The sequence below is a fragment of the Canis lupus genome, chromosome 24, assembly GCF_048164855.1.
Source record: "Canis lupus baileyi chromosome 24, mCanLup2.hap1, whole genome shotgun sequence".
NCBI classification, from domain to species: domain Eukaryota; kingdom Metazoa; phylum Chordata; class Mammalia; order Carnivora; family Canidae; genus Canis; species Canis lupus.
In genome coordinates, this window is record NC_132861.1 from 6062534 (window position 1) to 6083485 (window position 20952).

The 20952-nt window shown below is 38.1% G+C and overlaps 1 protein-coding gene across 12 annotated transcripts in view; it reads left to right on the forward strand.

Moving 5' to 3' along the window:
* Positions 1-20952, forward strand: part of SOHLH2 (spermatogenesis and oogenesis specific basic helix-loop-helix 2) — a 73814-nt gene that overhangs the window by 44976 nt on the left and 7886 nt on the right. For 4 of the 12 annotated variants that reach the window (XR_012017057.1, XM_072797405.1, XM_072797408.1 and 1 more), the window contains one exon: positions 3794-4050. The exons of 2 other annotated variants lie outside the window; for them this stretch is intronic. Coding sequence is in view for 7 of the 10 variants with exons in the window: in XM_072797405.1 (XP_072653506.1) it covers positions 3794-4050 (257 nt within the window). In the remaining 3 variants the exon portion in view is untranslated. Of the gene's footprint in view, positions 1-246; positions 820-3793; positions 4051-5480; positions 6523-20952 lie in introns of those variants that run through there. 6 more of the 12 variants (XR_012017056.1, XM_072797407.1, XM_072797406.1 and 3 more) reach the window with 4 other exon arrangements.

The window sequence follows — 20952 nt, forward strand, 5'->3', positions numbered from 1 at the left end:
TTCTAATGGGTGTGAGGTAATATCTCATTGTGGTTTTGATTTACATTTCCTTGATGATTAATGATGTTGAGTATCTTAGCCATTAGCCACTTTATGTCTTCTTTGGAAAAATGCCTATTTAGATGCTCTATCCATGTTTAAATCAGTTTGTTTCTTTGATATTGACTTATAGGAGTTCTTTATGTATTTTGGATATTAACCCCTTACCAGATATATGACTTGCAAATGTTTTCTCCCATCCCATAGGTTTCCTTTTCATTTGATTGATGGTTTCCTTTGCTGTGCAGAAGATTTTTGGCTTGATATTACAGTCCCACTTGTCTATTTTTGCTTTTGTTGCCTTTCCTTTTGGTGTCAAATCCACAAAATCATGAAGACCAAGACCACTGGTCTCCAAGACCAGTGTCAAGAGGCTTACTCCCTGTTTTCTTCTAGGAGTTTTATGGTTTCAGGTTTTTTTTTTTTTGGTTTCAGGTTTTATGTTTAGTCTTCAATCTATTTTGAGTTAATTTTTGTGTATGGTGTAAGATAGGCATCCAGGCCCTTTTGCATATTACTGATCGATGATAAGCACATTGGTGACTTTGTTACATGAATAGAATCTAAAGGAAAGGGAAGTACTCAAATTAATTGAGTACTAACTATGTACTGAGCATTTAGCATATTGACTATTTACCTCCTTCACATCTTTGCTAACATGTCACCTCCTCAGTGAGTCTCAACCACTCAATTAAAACTGCATACTCCTTTCCAGCATCACATAGTGCATGAGACTTCTTATATACTTTCTCTACTCTATTTTTTTCCTAGCACGTATTTCCTTCTAATATTCTTTACTTGGATATGGTCATTTTTTTAATTAAAATTATTTATTTATTTATTTATTTATTTATTTATTTATTTATTTATTTATTTTTATAGATCTTATTTACTTACTCATGAGAGATACGGAGTGGGGGGGCGGGAATCAGGCTCCCTACAAGGAGCCCCATGCGGGGCTCAATCCCAGATCCCAGGATCACACCCTGAGCCAAAGGCAGATGCTTAACCACTGAGCCACCCAGGTGTCCCACTTGGATATTTCTTATTGCCTGTCTTCTCCCACTGGAATAACAATTCTGTGAAGACAGGGAAATTTTTTTTTTTTGCCTGTTCTGTTCATTGCTGTATTTCTTCTACCTAGAGCAATGACTAGCATACAGTCTGTACTCAAGAAACCTTCCCTATATGCATATTTCTTGTGGAACAAGTATTTACCAACTGGGAGGCATGCCCATGTACTTGTAGAAATAAGAAGATAGAAAAATGCAGAGCCAGAGTAAAAGAACACTGCTACCAGCTTGTGACTTTTCTATTCTGAAGGTTATTCTTCACTGAGAGCCCAGTAAGGTACCACGCTGCTAATCTTCATGTTGGTTGCTAGGTGACAGGACACGCTTACATCTGTCTTCCGTGCCCAGGTCTGAGGTCACTCTTGTGCTGACTTCTTTGAAAGGATTCCACTTGTTTACTTCACCTCCCCTTATCTGGGAATGTTCTTTCCATGCTGTGCCTGGGGAACTCCCTTAGTTCTCAGCTTAAATGTCCCTCCTTGAAAAATGGGGGCACGAGGATAAAGATGCTTCCTTGTTCTTACGAAGCTGGCAAATTAGTAGCAGAGAAAGTTACAAAAGCAAATATGATTCCTGTGGTACTTTGAATGCTATAGTAGAGGCACTGTGCATGATATGTGGACGTAGTCAAAGCCATAGGAACAAATGATGTTACTAGGGATGCTGACTAAAGTCAAAAGAGAAAGAGACCAAAAATAGAATATAGCTCTCCTTGTTCTAAAATCAAATTAAGCTTCAGGGTGTTTTATTAGTTAATTTAGACTTCTCTCCTGACTTAGGGGAGAAGGGAGAAGAAGAAAGGAAAAAGTAGCCATGAGCCATGATTAATCTACTTCAAGGAGTGGTGGCTGAATATCACCCAGAATGATTATGTCACCTTGGATTAAATTAGCAAGAGGTCAGGCCCCAGGCATATGCCTGTCAGTGTTACCTCTTGGACATCCAGTGCTTACTTCTGCGTTCTCACTATTTATGTTCTGCAGAAACTCTGAAGCACTGTTTTCCTGGTGCTAAGTTCAGGCCTCTCTGTGCCCCAGCGTCTCTCAGTTTTCATCACCTAAAGCAGCTGCTCCCGTGAAGACACAGATATGCTAGGACCATAGACTTTACGCCATGTTCAACTTGGAGAAGACCTTGAAGGTCGTTGAGTCAGACCCTCCAATTTGAATTTTATTTATACATGGTTTTCTATTTGGAAAGCAATATTAGTCCTTCATGAGCCCAGCTATCACTGTTCATTTTTAATATATTTCCTTCAAGTCTTTTTCTGGGTATATTTTTCTACAATAGTACTCACATTGGACATCCCGACTTTATTGCCTTCTTCTTGTACTTAACATCATGTTATATATACTTTAATTTTTTATTTTGTAGCCCTTATCACCATTTTAATTAATTTAGTGGTTTATCAAATAAATTCTAGAAAAGTCTTCTTAATGATCTTCCAGTTGCTACTTTTAGTGTTTGTAGTTTTGTGGGGAGAGTGATTCTATCTATAATATAGGAGATATTTCCCTATACATAGATTTTTCTATATTTTGGACTTTTCCTTGGGCTAGATACCTGAAAGTGTGTAAGGAATGAGTTCCAGAATGTCAGCACATAATATAGCTCATAATGCAGGTTGCCAAATTGTTTTTGAAAGAGTCCTGGAACAGTTAAAATCAGTTAAGTCTTCCAAAGTCACTTTTACCACCTAGGTCAGTAAATTGAAGGCTGGATAAGTGAAATGACCTCGTGATGTCACCAGGTGTCTGTTAATGTCTGACTTGTAACACAGAAGCACTGATCTAATTCAGTGTTTAGATTTTATTAGGTTCCCTTACCTGTTTTTTTCCATAAATCTCTGTACATATTTGCCAAAATGATTTTTCACAAATATGCTAGATACATTTGTATGTAAAATAGACAAAAATGTCTTTACTTTCATTATTATTAATATCCAAAAGAAAATAAGTAGGTATTCACAGTGTTACTTCAGATTCAGATTGGTAACATTCATAACATATTTTTAAATCTTTTCATGCATTGTAGTTACCGTATAGAATATAGATATATAATTATACAACCCACTTCGTTGAAAGAAAATCAGCCAAACTTTGTGACTGACTAGAGTTCTATTTTCCAACATTCTTCCTTGCTTTGTAGGGGTCATAGGGATAGCCACAATTTTCATTATGGTGAAAGCCACACACACATACATACACACACAGGCACAGATATCTGATGCTTCTCTAGACTCTGTCTTTTGGGGCACCTGGGTGGCTCAGTGGATGAGCATCTGCCTTTGGCTCAGGTCATGATCCCAGGGTCCTGGGATTGAGTCGTGCATCAGGCTCCCTGCAGGGAGCCTGCTTCTCCCTCTGCCTATGTCTCTGCCTCTCTCTCTCTCTTTATCTCAAATAAATAAATAAATAAATAAATAAATAAATAAATAAATATTTAAAAAAATAAAATAAACTCTGTCTTTTGATGACATAGTAACACTGATTTATAGTATGTGTGTTGCACTAGCTGCCACTGCTAAAAAGTTGACTATTTTTCCATCAGCATTGGAATATATGAGTAGTATAAATTTATAACATGAGGAAATGAAATCGAGGACAATTGATTTCAATACAGTAATTCCAAGTTACAGAGTTGTGAATACTGATGGGTATTTGTTTTCTATTTTCTTAAAGGTCAGTCCAGCTCTACTTCAGAGAATGCAATTGGTGATATGTATAAAACTCGAATTCCCAGCAAAGCTCTCTCTCTTAATTCTTTCCATGCTGTCAGATACTATTCTAAAGTCATCCCTTCCTATGATGCAGCTGCCATAACAAATCAGAACATTTCAGTTCATTTTCCATCAGCTGTTCCTAAAGTCTCAAAGTTTCTTCCTCAGCACTGCAATTCTGTGCTGGGCCAGACGTGCACAACACATCCCAACTGTCTGGTAAGTCCTCTGGGATCTTCAATCAGATTGGATTCTTTCATTCCAGCCATTAGGGTCCTCTAGCTTGCATTTCATTGTTAGTAGTCTGATCAGAAGTCTTTTAGATTGGGACCAGATGCATTTAATGCAGGCTCTCACTCCCCATACTGCAGGGCTGGTATTTAGATATCCAGAATTAGTAAATCTGGATGTGGCACTGCTAAGTGTGACCATTAGTGGCCAAGTGGGACCTGATTTCCTCCAGAGCCCCTCCAGCCCCTCTGCTTCTATGATGCCACATCCCATTTCACCAGCCTCCCCCTCAACTGGCCCCCTAACTGGCTGCTTCTTTATCTCTTTGGCTGGGAGTAGTCAATCATACTAAATGAAAATCTGATCTTCCAACATGAATTGGGCTGATTTCAGATTCTAGATGTCCTCGTATCACAGATATTTATGGAGCATCCATTCTGTTCTAGCATTGTGGTAAGCACCAAGAATATAGTGTATAGAAAGATGTGATCCCTGCCTTAGTGTGATAGGGATGCAGACATAGAAGCAAGCAATTGTGATGCCCCCTGGGGCATGTAGAAGGAGCACTCTAGTATATGTAGTATAATCTAGAAATATACTATCTAAGCTGAGATCTGAAGAATAAGAATTAGCCAAGTAGAGCTATTGGGAGTAAGGAGGGCAAAAGGATTCTAGGCAGATGAATAGGTACATATAAACAATGTTATTTTTTTAAAAAAATGTTTCAAGTTTTTATTTAAATCCTTGTTATATAAACAATGGTATCTTTATTTTTTGGAAGAATTATCCCATTTTAGGAGAAGATCCAAACCAGCCTGGCCTTTTTAAATAGACTTCTGATAACCATAATATAGTTACTAATACTTTTGCATATTAATAATAGCTAACATGTTTTGAGCACTCAATAAGTAATGTGCTAAATGCTATGTGTACTTAATGTGGATGATCTAATGAATCCTTGAAACAATCCTTTGAGGTAGGTGCTATTATTATTTTCCATACGACATCTTTAAAATGGGAATAATAATGACCTTCCCAAAAAACATTTATGAGAAAAATATTTTAAAGATAATTACAAAGAAATTTTGAAATATAAATTATCTACATTTATAATACTGTTGCTAATGATCATCAGTATACCAACAGTAAAACCAGGGTAAATGAAAAAGATTGAAACTTTTTTTCAAGTGTAGACCTATACTTCTGTGTGTAGTTTTTTTGTTGGAGAATTGTTGTAAGACAACAGTTACTTTTAATAATAATGAAAATACATATTTTAATGGACTTATTCACCTGAAGATTCCACATGATTTTATAAATCATTTCATATTGCTTTAGGACATAGAAACTATATTTGTGACATTATGAGTAAGAACAGGCCAGGATTCAATTAATGTGATTTTCTTTCCCCTTTGCAGCAACAGTTTTGGGCATATTAATAGCACATGTTTGAAATTCACACTCTAGACCACCTGTTGGTTGCAGTTTGACAATACAGGAAGAATGGAAAAGACTGATCTTGAAAGCTACACCCAGAGACCTAATATCAAAAGAGTTTGCACTCTGTGGCTTCTGATAAATGTGCTAAAAGCTTCTGCAGATAGATAGCAAAAGTGCTAGCCATCCGCTTTCACTTATCTTCATATATACTTGTATCTCCCCCAGCCAGAGCACCACAAAAACAAATGGCCTGGTGACCTGGACTTTTTTTTTTTTTTCAAAAAAGATTCCACAATTTATGATCCACTATAAGGAAGGTCCAGATTAGAGAGGTACTTTGATGCTCCAGCATGAGTGTAGATGTTGCAATCTGATTCTTATTTTTAGTATCACTGTGAATTACTGTCTCTCATTTCTAGGTGGTATCTTTCTAGATTTGACATTTTAGAGAGCTTCCTTTGTTATTCACTATTCAAACTAAGATATCTTAGTTTGAGAGAGGTGTTTATCTCCTTACTTGACTCCTAATGAATAAATTAATGTGTTTGTTTTTGCATTTGATAATCCCTTGAGTGAAATGATAGCTAATAGGTAGATTTTTCTTTCTGGATCTTCATTTACAGCCTAATAGATCTTTCTTTGTTTTTTACCTTCTCCTCCCTACTGGTATTAGAAAAGACTGCCGAAAGTTAGGGGAGAAAAATATTTGTTTTATATTTCACTGAAATGTTCTTATGCATTATATAAGTTTTATTGTTAAAGAAAATATTCAGTTTTGACCCTGAAAATGGTAATCTATCTTTGTTTTGTTTAATAAATATGTGTTCCCTCTTTTAGTAGTACAATGTAGGGAATTTAATTTTACTTTTTGAAAAGTAAGATTAGGCATAGCCTAATTTTTATGTTAAATTGTATAATTTTTCTTTGAGGATGCCATGATGATGGAACCTGTAGATGTTTGACAAACTTTATAAAGGAACTAAAAGTTTCCAATTAAGATTCTATGCTTATTATTACAAATGTGTGCTTGACTGTTTATATGCTTGTTTTTAGGAGTGATTGCTTAGACATTGTAAGAAAACCTGTTGAGGTATTTTGGGCACTTGAGACCACTTCCTATGTTCACAACTGGTCTTTGTTGTTACTGGGACTTTTACTTTGCATCAGAATTTCCTTAGGTGCACATGTGGATCATGAGAGACAGCCTGTGGCTGGGAAGTCAGCAGAAGACCTCAAGAGTCCTGGCTCCTTGCTGTTCTCAGACCCCCTTTTCCTTTCAATATGAAGAGCAAGGCTACTAGATTGATTGTTAAAGCTCTGTTTTTTCCAGTGCTGCTTCCCATGATCCTGAACTTCATGCAGGTGTCCAAGTTTGTTTCTAAATTATGCTCTTCCAAGTAAGTTCAACTCTCAGCCAAGGAAAAAGAAACAGTTGGGCTTTAGCCCATTAAAAAAAAAAAAAAAAAAAGCAGGACTTTCCCTTGTAGAATCAAGTTGGCTGGTCATGAGACAGTTGAAGTACTACTTTTGCAATGAAAAAGGTGCAAGAAGTTTGCCTAGAAAAAGTGACAGCTTGCAGGCTTCACACTGGTGATACAGCAGACACTGGCCCTGTCTGAACAAGGAGTAAGGGTGGAAACAAACATTTATTGAGCCCTTCCTGTGGCCAGAGAAATTATTAGACTTTTTCCCAAGAGAAAGACTAAGGTCTTAGTCTTGATCACTTCTATATTTTCAACATCAGCCATCTTGCTGGTTGGATGAATGGACGGATGCACAGGTGCTTGGATGTGGAGCCAAGAGGTGTAGGGTGTGAGTTTGAGTAATGACTATGATAGAGGAAAGCAAGAGACATAGTCAAGTACTTAGGAACCCATGTGAAGTAAAGATAGATGGAAGAATGAAAGTTAATGTGTAGCCATCAGTATAGTTTTCATTAATGGTTTATCAATCTGATTAGACGTATTTCCTTCCCCTCTCTTCAAATATATGAATTAGATGGTCTCCCAGCATGGCAGAAATGACAGTAATTGGTAATGTTTATAAACACAACTTTCGTATGTTTAAAGGAGAACACTCAAATATTGAATAATTCAAGAATTATTCGGTCACTTATTAATTTGTTCAGCAATTATTTCTTTGAGAGGTACTGTCTTAAATGCTGGAGATACAACTATAAATGAGGCATAGTCTTTTTTACCTTCTATATCCAGGAGCATGGAGTCTACTGGAAGAGACAGGTAAAACATATTTATGGTGGAGTTTGGTGAATGCTGTGACAGGGGAGAATATGAGTACTACTGGGGTCCTAGAAGCATCATGCATCTATTCAGGAAACTCACAGGAGGCTTTCAAGGATAGTGGCATCTCAGATAACCTCATCTCTGAAATTAGTGAAAAAGTACTTGCCTCCTAATGTTATGAAGGTTAAGTGAGATGTGTGTAGAAACCCCTAAAATGTGCCCTGGAACATACAAAGCATTCAATACCTGTATGTGATAATCGTGGTGATAATAATTAAGCTGAGATTTTAAGAATCCAGAGGCATAGCTGTAGCCAGATGGTGGAGATGTGGGGACCAGTGAGGAAGATGAGTTTTCAGGCAGTGAGAACTGCATTTGCAAAGGTACCAAGGAAAGGACTGCATAGAACAAATGGGGGAGTAAAGGAAATTCCACAGAGCTATTCATGGAGTTCAGGTGTGGGATGGAGAAAGACTGGAGCAAAGAGACAGCCAAGGGCCATGTGATATTGCCTTGATTGAACTTATCATGGTGCTCATTGCTGTCATAATATTGATGTAGTCAGATTTGCATTTTAGGATCACCACTCTGGTTTCCAGTGAATTAAAGGCAAAATGAATTGAAGGGGGCTAAAACCAATTAGGGAAAGGAGGTAGCTATTTTGGTAATCCAGGCAAGAGATAGCCAGAAATAAGTCATTGGCAGTGGGAATGAAGAGAAGTAGATAAATCTGGCTAATGTTAAGGGGACAGAGTTAGCAAGACTTAGTAGATGATTCAGTATGGGGATTGTGAAGAAGTAAAGCTAACAAACACATGGGTTTCTGGCTTTGGTAGCTGGACAGATAGTATTAAATGACCACTAAGGGAACACAGGGAAAGAGCATTTGGAGGTCTGGTACTGGAAGATGACAGTTTTATGTGGGGACATGCTGTGTATAGGATATCCAAGAGGCATTCAGATTTGTGTAGCACAGGTGGGAGATCTGGATGAGAGGTAATATGGTTTGGGGAGTCATCACCCTGGGGTAGAGGGAATGTTAAAGTTGGGTGCTTACTTAGATCAAACATTAGATGGTAGATTGGCCCAGATGATTCATAAGGGCCTTCTAACCCTGCAATTCTAGTATAATTCATCATAAGGAGTCACTTGGGCAGGCTCATAGTGTCTCATGACATTGTAAATTACCAGAGGTTCGAGATATTTTGGTAAAACCCTCAAAGGCAAAGAGTACAACTTGCCAGTGGCAACTGTATTTGTTTGCTGGTTGCTTTTTGAATTGTGGGAAGTTTCTCTGAATCTCTAGTTTCTGAAAAATTAAAAACTTAGGCAGTACTGGTTCTATTTCTAATGTGACAAAATAGTAACAAACTGCTGAGGCAAGCAGTGCCTACCCCTCTTTATGGGGCATCAGTTTCACTTTGGTCACCTCCCATCTAACTTGCCTCACTTATTGAAGTGACTTGCCTAGTCCGTGTAGGTGTTCTAGTGTGACTCCTATATAGGGAAATCACTTTGGGGAAGAGATGGGGGCAGCCTGTTAAAATACAGATTCCCAGGCCATACCCTACAGGGTCAAATTGGTAGACTTGGCTGGGCTAATACTTGGGAATCCACATTTTAACATGGCCAGATATGTTGCAGGTATCTGATTATCCTACTTAAAAACCCAGTGCATATAGAGGCGCCCGGGTAGCTTAGTTGGTTAAGCATCGACTTGATTTCAGCTCAGGTCATGATCTCAGGATGGTGAGATTGAATCTCATACTGGGCTCTGCATTCGTCAGGGAGCTTACTTGGGATTCTCTCTCTCCCTCTGATTGCACCCCCCCCCCCACTACCACTAATGCATACTTTCTCAAAACAAAACAAAAACCAATGCATATAAATGGATGCAGATGCCTTAGAGGACATGAAAACAGAGAGTAAAACCGTACATCACTGACTTCCAAACCTGGCAGTGCGTCATACACACTTGTGGATTTATGAAAACTATATATAACAGAACTCCTATCCCAGAGATTCTGATACCATATTTCTAGAATGGGGCCTGGTACCCTGCATAGAATGATTAGGCAGCCAGGTCTGGGAGCCACTGTTAGATTTATCACATGCATGTTAAGGGCAGATGTCAAGAGGTGAAGCACAAGGAGAATAGCTCTTCTGAACTGGACAAGTCAGCACTGAGAGGATAATTACTTCTAGACTAGGTGATTGAGAAAGATTTTGCTGAGGAAGCGGGTTTCAGAAATTGCTTTGGTCGGTCAGAAAGAGAATTAAGTAAAAACATTTTTATGCCCTAAGTATAGTTGTGGGAAAACTCAAAGGTTCGAGAGTAGACCAGAGGGTTTTTAAAGCATGACTAAAAAGAGTAAAAACCCAAAAAAGGAGGGTAGGGTTTTGATCCCTTTAGTTCATATTAATGGCAATGGAAACTGCTTATGTGAAGGCAGGTGCTTTCTCATTATTATTAAATCTTTCATGTTTTATAAAATTACTCTAAAGGTACTGTTAAAAGTAGAACACCACTTTTGCAAAACAATGAACATTGGAAAACGTCATTTCTTTGAATACTCGACATTGACATAACAAAATCTTGAGGCCAGAACCTGTCAATTTTCTGTGCAACTCTTGGGCACACTATTGATTTTCCCCTTTCCTTCTGCCTGTTACATGGGATAAGAAAACAGGAAGCCAACAGATCACCTTGGTTAATCGGGTATCAAGAGCTTGTTTCATCACTGTGGAAATATGACACTCTTATGGAAGACAGTGAAACTTCTTATCTCTGTATTTTTCAAGATTCTTTTTACATCTCAGAATAATGTTCTTTCTGAAAACAAAAAACAGGAAGACACACACACATGACCACATTACTTATGTGTATGCTGCTGAATTTAACTCATCAGACTCCAGAAAAAAAAGGTTTTTTTCATATTTTCCTGGAAGCAAAGATTTCTCAAAGTCAGATTATAAACAAGGTGGGCTTGGGGATCCCTGGGTGGCTCAGCGGTTTAGCGCCGGCCTTTGGCCCAGGGCGCGATCCTGGAGTCCCGAGATCGAGTCCCACGTCGGGCTCCCGGCATGGAGCCTGTTTCTCCCTCCTCCTGTGTCTCTGCCTCTCTCTCTATAAAATAAATAAATATTTAAAAAAAAATAAAAATAAACAAGGTGGGCTTGAGCACTGCTGGGAGAAACTTCAGGGAAACAGACTTCAAAAATACATAGATAAACTTGTTCTGAAAAGTCTGCTGAACCATATATCCTAAGAAGTCCCTGCAAACGTATATTCCTTTCCACTTATTTCTTCTCCAAATAGTATTAAGGCTAATGTAAGGGTGTTGGGAAGGGGTGTGTTTTATCAAACACTGAATTCTGTCTCCTTTCATCTTGTCTCAGGCTGTTTTCTTGTGTCTTTCAAAATAACAGGCAAAATCTTTAAAAATTCTAAGGCTTAGGCCTTGTAAGACCCCATGCCACTTTTAAACCCCAACAATAGGTCTCAGTACTGCAAGCACTGTGAAAAGTCCTTGCCAGTTATTTCCCTCCACAGACCTGAAGTTGAGCTCAGTTTTGGACTACAAGCTACTAGAAAATAGGAAATCTTTCCCATAGCCATGTGCATGTTAGGGTAGGTACACAGAAACAAGAATAAACATTGATTTTCCCCCCTACTGCTTTGGTCTCATACTGCTTTTCTCATGTTGTGGTATTCTAATACTCTTAAACCTATTGTTTATAAAGCATTGAAGGATAAAAAGACTTGTAGGATTTAATTCCCTATCAGAAGGGAATATTATTTTTTAAAAATATTTTTGGAAAAAAATATTTTGGGGTGTTTTTTTGGCTTTTTAAAAATATTTTAAATTTTATTTACTATAATCAAAAAAGAAGGCCAGTGTGATTGAAACATTGGTTTTCTCTCCTTGTGGAGCACTCTAAACCTTACTCTTTTATGACATATAATTGGCAAAATAATTACTTTAAATATCTTGCTAAAAAAACACTCCAGACTTTTTCCCAGAATAATAGGAAGTTCAATTCTTTTATAAGGTTAGTGAGTCCAGACCTGGACAAAAATGCCTCTAAGTTTTCGATAGAGTCAAAGGAAGGGGGATCCCTGGGTGGCGCAGCGGTTTGGCGCCTGCCTTTGGCCCAGGGCGCGATCCTGGAGACCCAGGATCGAATCCCACGTCGGGCTCCTGATGCATGGAGCCTGCTTCTCCCTCTGCCTGTGTCTCTGCCTCTCTCTCTCTCTCTCTCTTTCTCTGTGTGACTACCATAAATAAATAAAAATTAAAAAAATAAAAACAAAGGAAGGGTTAAGGAGCGAGATACCAATTAAGTTATTTCTTTTTCTTTAGAAGTAAAAAATGTTTGAAAAATTTGAATATGAATGGATTATCTTGGCATTAAAAAAAGCCGTTATAAAGGGTTAATCCTAATCTTAAGTAACTGAGAAATGACTGCAGGGTTTGCTCTGAGCTCAAAATACTCCCTTACTTTGAGTCATGTGAAAAGAATTTTTTTTTTTTAATTTATGATAGTCACACAGAGAGAGAGAGAGAGGCAGAGACATAGGCAGAGGGAGAAGCAGGCTCCATGCACCGGAAGCCCGACGTGGGATTCGATCCCGGGTCTCCAAGATCGTGCCCTGGGCAAAAGGCAGGCGCTAAACCGCTGCGCCACCCAGGGATCCCATCATGTGAAAAGAATTGTATATGGAGAAGGGGATTCCTTTCTTGACCATTATTGCCCTCACTCTCTGTAGCAAGAGCTGAGTTTCAATATAAATATTATTACTGGCCACAAGACTTCCCAGCTCCTTTTTAAAAACCTAGCCACAGACCCTGACTGGCAGAGAGTGTGTTTGTACTTAGTATCACTATCAATTCTCCCTAAAATGGAAAACCTACAACAAAGGATGCAATAAAATGCTGCTCCCAGGGTGGCATTGTGTCAGTCCAAGGGGCAGTTACAGGGAGATCTTGTTGAAGGGTTTGTACTTACAACCTTGGCTCTGGTCCAGCTATGGCTGGGAAAAATACTCCCAGTTCTCCAGCTTTTCAGCAAATGATGTAAATTCACTCTACAAAAAGGCACATCCTCTGGCATTGTTTGGTGGAGGTGAACTTGAAGGTGCCTGTATGAGTGGTTTGCTTGTTGAGGCTCAAAATAGTTTGCAAAAAGAGAGTACCTAGCCAGGTTAGCTGCATTAGAGAAATTGAGTTAAAATATTAAATCTCAGCCACTAGAATTGGCTTTGTGTCATTTGGGTATTTTCTTCAAATGCTAATGGAAGCTCAAGAATACTAATCAGATCCCATTGGCAAGCAAGCTAGTCACAGCAGGCTTCCAACTGAAAATTATTTTTCACTGTCTACACATGTATCCTGCTACCCCTTAAAGGCAAAGCAAACCCATTGGTGATTGTGTTCCTTCTATGGCCAGTCTAGGCTTCCCACAGTATGTCCCTAATACGACTTGCTCTATTACATTCCCTGGCCCTTAACTCTTTGTCAGCAATGCCTAATGCTCTTTTCTGTTCAGCAGTGGGTGACTGCCTTACACATGAGCCCCTAAGCTTCCCAGAGTAGTCTTGGGAAAATCATGAGGTTAGAGGTCAGAGTGGCTTGATTGAAGCCTAGTTCCACCACTTATTAGCAGCATAAATTTGAGCTAATTATTTACTTAGTTACACCTGTTTCCTCTTCTATGAAACAGGGGTGACAATATTCACTTAGCTGATCAGGCTCTGAGAACTGAAGATCATACTTATAAAGTTCTTGGCATGCAGTAGATCCTCCCTAAGTAGTAGTTGCTATTATTTTGCTGAAGAGTTTTTGCTTCCCTTCCTACAGCCTCTCTGCTCATGAGGACACTCTACACAGGAGGAAAAAGAATCACAATTCTCAATATCATTTCATGCCACTCTTACAGCTTTGTAGGACCCTAAACAGTGAGGGTTTCTTTCAGAAGCTGTCTCCCTTCCTCTGTGACTAGCCAGAAAGCAGAACAACACTTATATTTGGTACCCTCATCCCCATCCCCCACCACTTTCCACACCTCCCACCAGAGTCAGGCTGAAGCATTTTTGTAGCAGGGAGGGAATAAGCAATTTGGATTCTCCACCTGACTCTAAGGTTAATAAGGAGCCTACTCCTGGGTTTTTTTTTTTCCCCATACTCCTGAGTTATTAATCTCCATGTCTAGGGTTTCTTTTGCACCATCATAGGCCAGCTTTAGGGGCTCATTTATGTGAGAGGCAGCATGGCATATTTGATCCCCAGTTCCATTGCTTCTCTCTTTATTCAGGGTTCATGAGTACTCAGTTTCTCTGAGCCTCATTCTTATCATCTAAGGCACTAATACCTAACTTGCAAGTTTGTTCCCAGGATTAGAGAAAATGCACATAATATATCCTCATTGAAGATAGCACCTTTCCCATAGTAGGAGCTCAATAAATAATTGCTGATTATACTTTTTTACTCTTTATTTTTGGATAAGCTTTGCTCTGTCCCTTCTTTGCTGAAAGTATGCAGTATCCCACTGGTCATTTCCCCTCATAATTTCTGCTTTCTTGCCTTTATTTATTTAGACCCACAGACACCATCAAACAACACTAATCATTGGTACCATTTTGATCTTTTCAAAGACTCATTTGTTTTATAAACCTAACTTAGGTTTATAAAATTCAAACAACATTGTATAACAGAGTAAAAATCTCTTTCTTCTGAAATCCCGTTCTCTCTGGAGGTAACCATTCTTAACAGATTGGTATGTTTCCTTCTAGATTTTCTTTTATGCACACAAAAACATATGAATTATGCATGTGGAGAGACATTTAGATTTCAAACAAAATTAGAATCATATAGTATTGTTCTGCATTCATTTTTTCCCCTCCTTGTTTATGGGCATTTTCCATACTGTTATGTCAAGACTTCATTCTTTTAAATAGCTGTGTTCTATTTTAAGAATATCTCAAAATATAGTTTCCCAATGACAGAGATTTATTTTTTCTTCAGTTTTAAGTTTTCTTTACAAACTATTATAATTATATCTTTGCATGGTTATGAAAATGTATCTGTGTGATATCTTTAGCCAAGAAATACTTATTGAGTACCCTCCACATGAAGCTTAATTTCTGAGGGGGAATACCTTAAATAAATAAATTTAAAATGTTATATTAGCTAGTCATGAGCTGTGAGTGCACATACATGCGTGTGGGGAGGGGGCAGAGGGAGAGGAAGAAAGAATACTAAGTAGGTTCCATGCCCAGCATGGAGCCCCATATATGGCTTGATCTCATGACCCCAGCATCATCCCCTGAGCCAAAATCAAGAGTCAGATGCCCAACTGACTGCACCGCATAGATGCCCCCAAATTTTCTTTTAAAAATATCATTCAGGGGGGAAAAAAAGAACCAGGGAATGTTGGCTCGGTAAGGAGGGTGGGAAGGGCACTGTAAAGAGGATGATTGGATTGGAGTATGGATAAAAAAAATAATTGGCACCACAGCACTAGACAGAGTGTTGAGATGTAAGGATAAAGTAGGGGGTAGGATCAGATGTAGTGGTTAGAGAATGGGATATTCAGCATCATGCATATGGAGTGGGTGCTCTTATTAGTGTAACCTTTGGAGTGTTTTTTCTCATTCGTGAGAAAGTAATCATACAGGGTTATTGAGAGAACACATACACCAGTAACCCCAGCCAGGCCTCATTTATCCAATACTATGAGCAATGTCCACGATAGCCAAACTGTGGAAGGAGCCTCGGTGTCCATCGAAAGATGAATGGATAAAGAAGATGTGGTTTATGTATACAATGGAATATTACTCAGCCATTAGAAACGACAAATACCCACCATTTGCTTCGACATGGATGGAACTGGAGGGTATTATGCTGAGTGAAATGAGTCAATCGGAGAAGGACAAACATTATATGTTCTCATTCGTTTGGGGAATATAAATAATAGTGAAAGGGAATAGAAGGGAAGGGAGAAGAAATGGGTAGGAAATATCGGACAGGGAGACAGAACATAAAGACTCCTAACTCTGGGAAACGAACTCGGGGTGGTGGAAGGGGAGGAGGGGGGGTGGGGGTGAATGGGTGACAGGTACTGAGGGGGGCACTTAACGGGATGAGCACTGGGTGTTATTCTGTATGTTGGCAAATTGAACACCAATAAAAATTAATTTGTTATTTAAAAAAATACTATGAGCTGTTGAGAATCATATTTTGGGATATGAACACTCCAGAAAACAAATACTCAAATACAAAACAAATTTATGTTTTATTTTAGTAATTTTGATAGAATTCTTTCTAATGGCCAGTAAACTGAATAGCTTAGATCTTATCACTAAGATAAGACTGTACTTGAAGAGAATATGTGCACAGAGAAAAGTACAAGAGAGTGAGAGAGATTATGTGAGCACTTTAAAGAAATGCCAATGTTTTCAGAGATCAACCATTTCCCAGGAATTAGATTTTATAAGGTAATAAATTTCTATTTTTATAGCAGATGTAGGAAGGAGACTCTGGTTATTTGCTGATTAGTTGTTTTATTTCCAGTCAATAGCAATATGTAGGAAACGAAAGAAACAGAAACACTGTAAGAGGCCCAGATTAATGTAACCCCAGATACAGAGTTCAGGAATACGAAGTAAGTGCCAAGTACTTGATGTGCTGAGAAAGACGGATAAGTCTTTAGATTGATAGAATGTGACTGGATCCAGATGAGTCCTCCTCTTGAGTTGAATGGTAAGTATGTTTAAAATGGGAGGATAAAGTTAGCATTTCAAGTCTGTTAAGGGAAAGTCGATTATTCCAGAAACAGTGATAGCTATTTGGGAGAAAAGATAGAAGCAGTAAAGCTGTATTCCTACCACATTCAACATTATTAATTCCTAATATATTAAAGAGTTAGGAATTAAAAATCAAAACCAAAACAATTATTAAAACAGATGTTTTTGTAAACTTGAAGTTTTCAATTAATATAACTGGCAAATGACTTGTTTCTTTAGTATAAAAAGAGCTCTTTAAATCAAAAAGGAGAGACGCCTGGGTGGCTTCGCCGTTGGGTGCCTGCCTTCGGCTGGCTCGGGTCGTGATTCCGGAATCTGGGAAGGAGTCCCGGATCGGGCTCCCTGAGAGGCGCCCGCTTCTCCCTCCGCCTGTGTCTCTCTTTCTCTCAGTCTGTGTCTCTCATGAATAAATAAACAAATATTTAAAAAAGAATCAATAAGGAAAAGACAAGCAACCAGAAAGAAAAATGGGCAAAGTTAATATTTTCATGCAGAAGCATATGGAAAACAAATGTATGGGAAGAGGTTTATGATAATCATTGATCAGTAAAAACATGAGCTATTGTCCCACTACTAGATCTGGCAAAAGTTACAAACTTTAGCTCCGTGTTGGCAATAGAGTGGGGAAAAACTCATATGTGGAGAGGAGTTTAAATTTGCATCACCTTTTTGGCAATGTTGGTTAAGATTTTAAATGTATGTATTTTAATTCCACAATCCCATACCTAGGAATTCATTATAAGTTCAAGATCTCCCCCAGAGGTGACATAAGGGCCATAAAGACAGCTGTCACCTTTCTTTTTCCCTCCAATCACAGCACAATCTGCCCCACCACTAAAAGTGAAACCAATCCCCAAAGAGCCAATAATTAGAAACAATTGCCCGTCAAAGGCCACATGGACTAATTAGTCCCATGCCTATTTAATTGTCTCCACCAGAAGAAGTCTTAAGGTTCTCGTGTTACTCTACCATCATTGTAGCTCTTGACATTTCCTATTTGGACCCAATCTCCCACCCCACCTTGAGCCCAAACTCTCTGGAATACAGTCATCAGCAAAATCCTTTGTACCATACTCTTTTCTAGACCTTTCCCTATATCCCCATCCTAGGAACTCTCCAGTATTAAAGAGGGAGAGGGGACAATTGCTAGAGGAATGTCCTTAGTAGTCAAGAGGGGATGAGTGTCCCTATATACAGAGTAGATCTCGTAGTACAATAAACATGCTTTAATATCTCCCATTTAAAAAGAAAAAACTCCAAAGAGCACCTGGCTGGCTTAGTTGGTAGAATATGCAAATCTTGATCTTAGGGACATGAGTTCAAGCCACATAGGGCAAAGATTCTACTTAAAAAGTGAACAAACAAAAATCTTTTGACTCCACTTCCTTCCCCACACTCCAACTGTCCACCCATAGTCACGTCCTTCCAGTTACCACTCCATTTCTCCAGTCTCTTTTAAAGCTTCTTGAGAGAATTGTTTTATGCTTGCCTTCTTCATCACCTCTCATTCTCTCTCTCTAAACATTTTTACTGAAGTATAATTAACCTCCTGGAAGGTGCACTAATAGTAGGTATGCAACTCAATGAATTATCATAAAGTGAACATACCCTGTACCAACACCTGTGTTAAGAAATAGAACAGTCTACAACCCAGAAAACTTATTCCCTCTTCTACTTACTATACACCCCCTCTTCTCCCAAAATAACTATCATTACTTTTAACACAGCACATCATTTTGCCTGTTTTGAAAAATTGCTTTGGAATAATATGTATTTCTTTGTGCATATTTTCTTTTGTGCATTATTATGTTTGTGAGATTTATTCCAAGTTGTGGTGTGTATCAGGGGCTAGATCATATAGGACCTAGCAGGGCCTGAAGATTTATTTTCTGAATGTAATAAAGCCCTTGGAAGGTTTTAAGAGAGGAGCAACAGGATATGATTTTTGCACTAAAAGTCTCATTCAGCTACTACCTTGAGAATAGATTGAGCTGGAGAGTGAGGATGAAAATGAAAGCAGAGAGATTGGTTAGGAAACTGCTTCAACAATCCGATCACATTATTCTCCAGCTCTAAAAAGAAGAGCATTTCAGGTCAGTCCCTCAGTGGAGCTAAACAAAGCAATAATAAACCAAGCTCAGTGTTGGACTGCAATAATTAGGCCAGCTATCACAGTTTAGGCCCAGAAAATAATTAACACCTTCACAACAAAAATAGCCTTTGGAAACAACTGTAATTTTAAAAATTAAAATAGGATGATTTATGGCTGAGAATAAAATAGAAGCTTCAGTATTCTGAAAATTTGTGTCTTAAAAGCAAAATTTTTGTGTTCATCAAACACAAAAAACATACTCAAGGCCAGGAAACCAAACTAATTTCAGCTCCAAGGGAAAAGGACAGGATGATAATGCTCATCAAAAACTGATTGATAAGCAGTGTTAAATCTATAGATTGCCTGGACATACATATGGAGATACAATAACATACTATCCAGCATTTTGCATTACTGTTTACAATAATTCTTGTTATGCTTAGCACTTGTGGCAAAGGACAAAAACAAAGATTTGTTTTCTTGGTAACAAGTGTTTTTATTTTTATTTTTTTATTTTTTTTAACAAGTGTTTTTAAATGATTTGGTTGAAACCAAGGATTATGTGTGGTTGGGTTTTCATCTATGACTGTACATTTGGTCTTGGTCCTGAGAGTTCTCAACTTTTGAAATGAAAATTTTAATGTTTTTACTCAGATCCAAATATTTTTTCTGTGTTGGTTTTCATAGCACCCTGGATAGGAAATCAGGCTGAAACTTGATGGATTTTATATCTGGGAATATGACAGATCCCAGTTTAAGTCATACACAAAAATCAACTCAAAATGGATTAAAGACTGAAACCATAAAACTCCTAGAAGAAGACATAGGTGGTAAGCTCCTTGACATTGGTCCTGGTACTTTTTGGATTTGACACCTAAAACAAAGGCAACAAAAGCAAAAAATCAACAAGTGGGACTATATAAAACTAAAAAGCTTCAGTGAAGGAAACCAGCAAAATGAAAAGGAAGCCTATGGAATGAGAGAAAATATTTGCAAACACATATCCTATAAGGGTCTAATATCCAAAATATAGAAAGAGCTCATACAACTCAATAGCAAAAACTAAGGGGGGGAAAAACAATTAAAAAATGGGCAAAGAATCTAAATAGACATTTTCCCAAAGAAGTCATACAAATGGCCAACAGATACACTAAAAGACACTCAACACTGCTAATCACCAGGGAAATGCACATCAAAACTATAATGAGCTATCACCTCACACCTGTTAAGATGCCTTTATCAAAAGACCAGAGATAGCAAATGCTGGCAAGAATGTGGAGAAAAGGGAACCCTCATGCACTATTGGTGGGAATGTAAACTGGTACAGCCACTGTGGGAAATGGTATGGAGGTTCTTCCAAAATTTAAGAATAGAACTATATAATTCAGCAATCCCATTTCTGAATATGTGTCTAAAGGAAACAAAATCATTATCTTGAAGAGATGTGTGTGTGTATATATAATAAATTTATATATACATAAATATATATTTATATACACCCTAATATATTTATATATATATATAAAATATTTAGTCTTTAAAAAGATTTTATTTATTTGAGAGAGATAGGGAGAGAAGGCAAGGGAGGAGCAGAAGGAGAGGAACTGTGCTGAGCACAGAGTCTGATGTGGAGCTTGATCCTACAATCACAAGATCTGAGCTGAAATCAAGAGTTGGATACTTGGGCAGCCCTGGTGGCTCAGTGGTTAAGCACCTGCCTTCAGCCCCGGGCGTGATCCTGGAGACCTGGGATCAAGTCCCACGTTGGGCTCTCTGCATGGAGCCTGCTTCTCACTCTGCCTCTCTCTTTCTCTGTGTCTCTCATGAATAAATAAATAAATAAAATATTTAAATAAAAAAGAGTTGGATACTTAACTGCCTGAGACACCCAGGCATCCCAAATTATTTAGTCTTAAAAAAGAAATCCTGTCATTTGCAACAATATGGATGAGCCTAGAGGGCATTATGCTAAGTGAAATATGCCAGACAAAAAAAAGATGCTACTGTATGATATATGTGAAATATAAAAAAAGAGAAAAAACCTCATAAAAATAGTAAAAATGTGGTTTCCAGGGGCTAGGATATAAGGAAATGGGGAAAGGTCGGTAAAAGGTTACAAACGTTTAGTTATAAGATGAATAAGGTCTGACATAGTGACCAATAGTTGATAACACTGTGTTGTATAATTGAAATTCGCTAAGAGATTAGAACTTGTATGTTCTTACCAAAAAGAGGGGCGTTGACAGAGAGAGACACACACACATGTAAAGATAAATAAATCTAGGAACATGACAAATAATACTAGAACA